Source organism: Penaeus vannamei, chromosome 15 (genome assembly GCF_042767895.1).
Source record: "Penaeus vannamei isolate JL-2024 chromosome 15, ASM4276789v1, whole genome shotgun sequence".
Lineage (NCBI taxonomy): Eukaryota > Metazoa > Arthropoda > Malacostraca > Decapoda > Penaeidae > Penaeus > Penaeus vannamei.
The window spans coordinates 27,131,367-27,133,866 of record NC_091563.1 but is presented as its reverse complement, the minus strand read 5'-3'; the positions used below and the strand labels follow the sequence as shown (position 1 = coordinate 27,133,866).

The following is a 2,500-nucleotide window of genomic DNA, read 5'->3' as shown; positions in this document are numbered from 1 at the left end:
GTGCTGAAACATCATAGGATGGTACATACAGATCACCGCCCTCTTACGTGCCCCATCTGTGGGCGGACTTTCAAGCACAGACATGCATTCAATTACCATTTGGAGCAGGAGAGGAAAATGGCTGCTGATAGCCAGGAAGAAGGTGGTCAAAATAATACTGCCTTACCCTCTCTGATGACTGTAACAAATTCCACACAAACCTCAGAAGATGGGCACACTGAAGAGCAGGCTGTCAATTTTGGCAAAGTAAACAGTATAGAAAAGATTTCTGACTTCACTATTTTGACCACTAAAACAGACAGGAAATTCTCAACTTCCATAGAGACAAAGTCCCCACACATGCCACTACTTGCCAGTAGTACTGATACATCAGACACTCACACACCAGGTCACTACTCTGCTGTAGAACTGTTTGGGAGTAGTGCAACCTTTGCAATAGACACATACAATCAGAGTCAAAGGAGTGTGATGCTAGTCACAGATATCAACCAAGACCATTCTAGTATTGCTTCCTTTGTTTTGGGAGCAGAAGGAGCTACTGACATAAGTCCAGACAACTTCAAAGAGCATGTTGATAGCTCAGCAGGAATCCATGCCACATCAGGCATAAGCACTCTGCCAGATGTGGAGCTTGGTCACACGGAAATTACATGCACCACAGAGGTGGGAGCTGGTGCCAGCAGACTAGATCCAGAGCCCACAGTGAGCCAATATATTAAGGAGGGCATTGAGGACTGCTGTGTTCTTAGTGAGGATTTCATATCTGCATACCAAGCTACAAATGCTGAAGTTTTAACAGAGTAAGGTGATGTTGACATCAAGCTAGAATTAAATTGATTGTGGGTTTAGCTCCATATATTTTTTAGATATATTTTTGTATTGTTTTAAAATTCTGTGCTTGTAATTGTGATATACATTGTGATAACTTACTTTGAATAAATGGTAAGTAATGACCAAAAATATGTTATAATATCTCCTACTCTATCTTGGTATTGAGTGATTAATTGCCCAGGAAAAAATTGAGCTAGAGTGCAATAATAGAAGAAAACTATACTATTGAGCTAAAATGCCATTGACAACGCATTGTGTACTTCAACTGTTTCATAATTATTCCAAAGACATATAATGAGAACTGTAAATATGTATGAAGACCATTTAACTATTTCCCTGCCCTGCCTCAAGAAGCCAATTTTTTTCTAAAGTGTTTGGCATTTCAAAATCTAAATAAATGGCTGATTTGGATAGCCAATAGCCAGGAAACACTATAATAGGAATAACTTAAAAATGTACTTTATTTATCTTACAAGGAGAACATAGAGTATGTTTGAAGACCATTTAACTCACTCACTCACCTGCTCGTTTGCCAGCCCACCCACTCACCCACTTATTCATGAATAGGGAGACAAAGAGTGTGAGCTTATACATACAAACACATTGATACATGTCCTGTTTAGAGTTCTCTCTAATCCTGGTCACAATAGTTCATTGTGCAAAGTGGTATTACTCCTTCCACCCTATAATGAACAAGAATGGGGGAACATGGTTAGGTGATATAGCTAGTCTTACAACATGAACTCCCTCATATAGGAGAGAGAGTGAGTGAGTGAGTGAGTACAGGAGCAGGCAAAAGCTTCAGGTAACTAAAATGATGTCAGAATTGGTACTTTCCAGTGTAAATGATCTAATAGCCATAAGATTTTTTGAGGTGTAATCCGACACTTGGCAGTTTAGAGTTCTTTCTAATGGCAAGTTCATTTAAGGCAATTCAGCCAGGGTATATCATGTACACAAATGCCATGCTAACAGTGAGTTTAATTCATCAATTTTATTAACACACAGATAGCTCTATAAGTGTTTTGTCACCAATGAGTCAATCACTAGATCAACCAATATTACCTGTTTACCCTTTTTGTTTTTGGAAGTATTTTATTCACTTTTATTTTGCTATTAGTATCATCAGTGATATTATAATAAATTTAATGTCTGTAATAATGGTCATAGCATTTGGAAAACATATATTTTTTCCCAAAACTCGAGGAAGGGGGAAATCAATCAGGTGAGGGCATGTATACGACTAATTGACATATAACAAAGCAATACTACAGTAAATGTCTCCTTTTTCCAGCAGCATTAGGTTAATATAGGGAACTGATGATGCATATTTATTTTGAAATAATGCTATTTGTTTTTCATGACAGCTTTAGATACAATGGAATGTTTTATAGGAAATTATAATATATTTATCAATTCACTATTATTTAGTGTAAAGTATATTGTTTTAATTGAAATTTATTTACTTTTTATTTCCCCATCATAGTTCTCCCTTTCTCAATCTCAGTCTCGATGATGAGTAGGCTGGTAAGCAGATATCTCTTTATTCTTATCTTGTACCAAAATTTTCAACACCAAAAGTCTTTGACTTCCTTTTATATTATTATTCATTTACTCTTTGGTCAATGGACAGGGAATGAAAAAGAAAAGGAAAATCCATGAGAATCAG

General features: G+C 36.6%; 1 protein-coding gene across 11 annotated transcripts in view; it reads left to right on the top strand.

The window, feature by feature from the left end:
- Window positions 1-2,500, top strand: part of LOC113800816 (GDNF-inducible zinc finger protein 1) — a 56,560-nt gene that overhangs the window by 27,062 nt on the left and 26,998 nt on the right. Inside the window, exon 8 of one of the 11 annotated variants that reach the window (XM_070130565.1) lies at window positions 1-2,500. This exon is cut by the window's left edge and continues 531 nt beyond it; it is cut by the window's right edge and continues 2,457 nt beyond it. The exons of 9 other annotated variants lie outside the window; for them this stretch is intronic. In XM_070130565.1, the coding sequence (XP_069986666.1) occupies window positions 1-804 (804 nt within the window). In that variant the 3' untranslated portion in view covers window positions 805-2,500. One more of the 11 variants, XM_070130564.1, reaches the window with a different exon arrangement.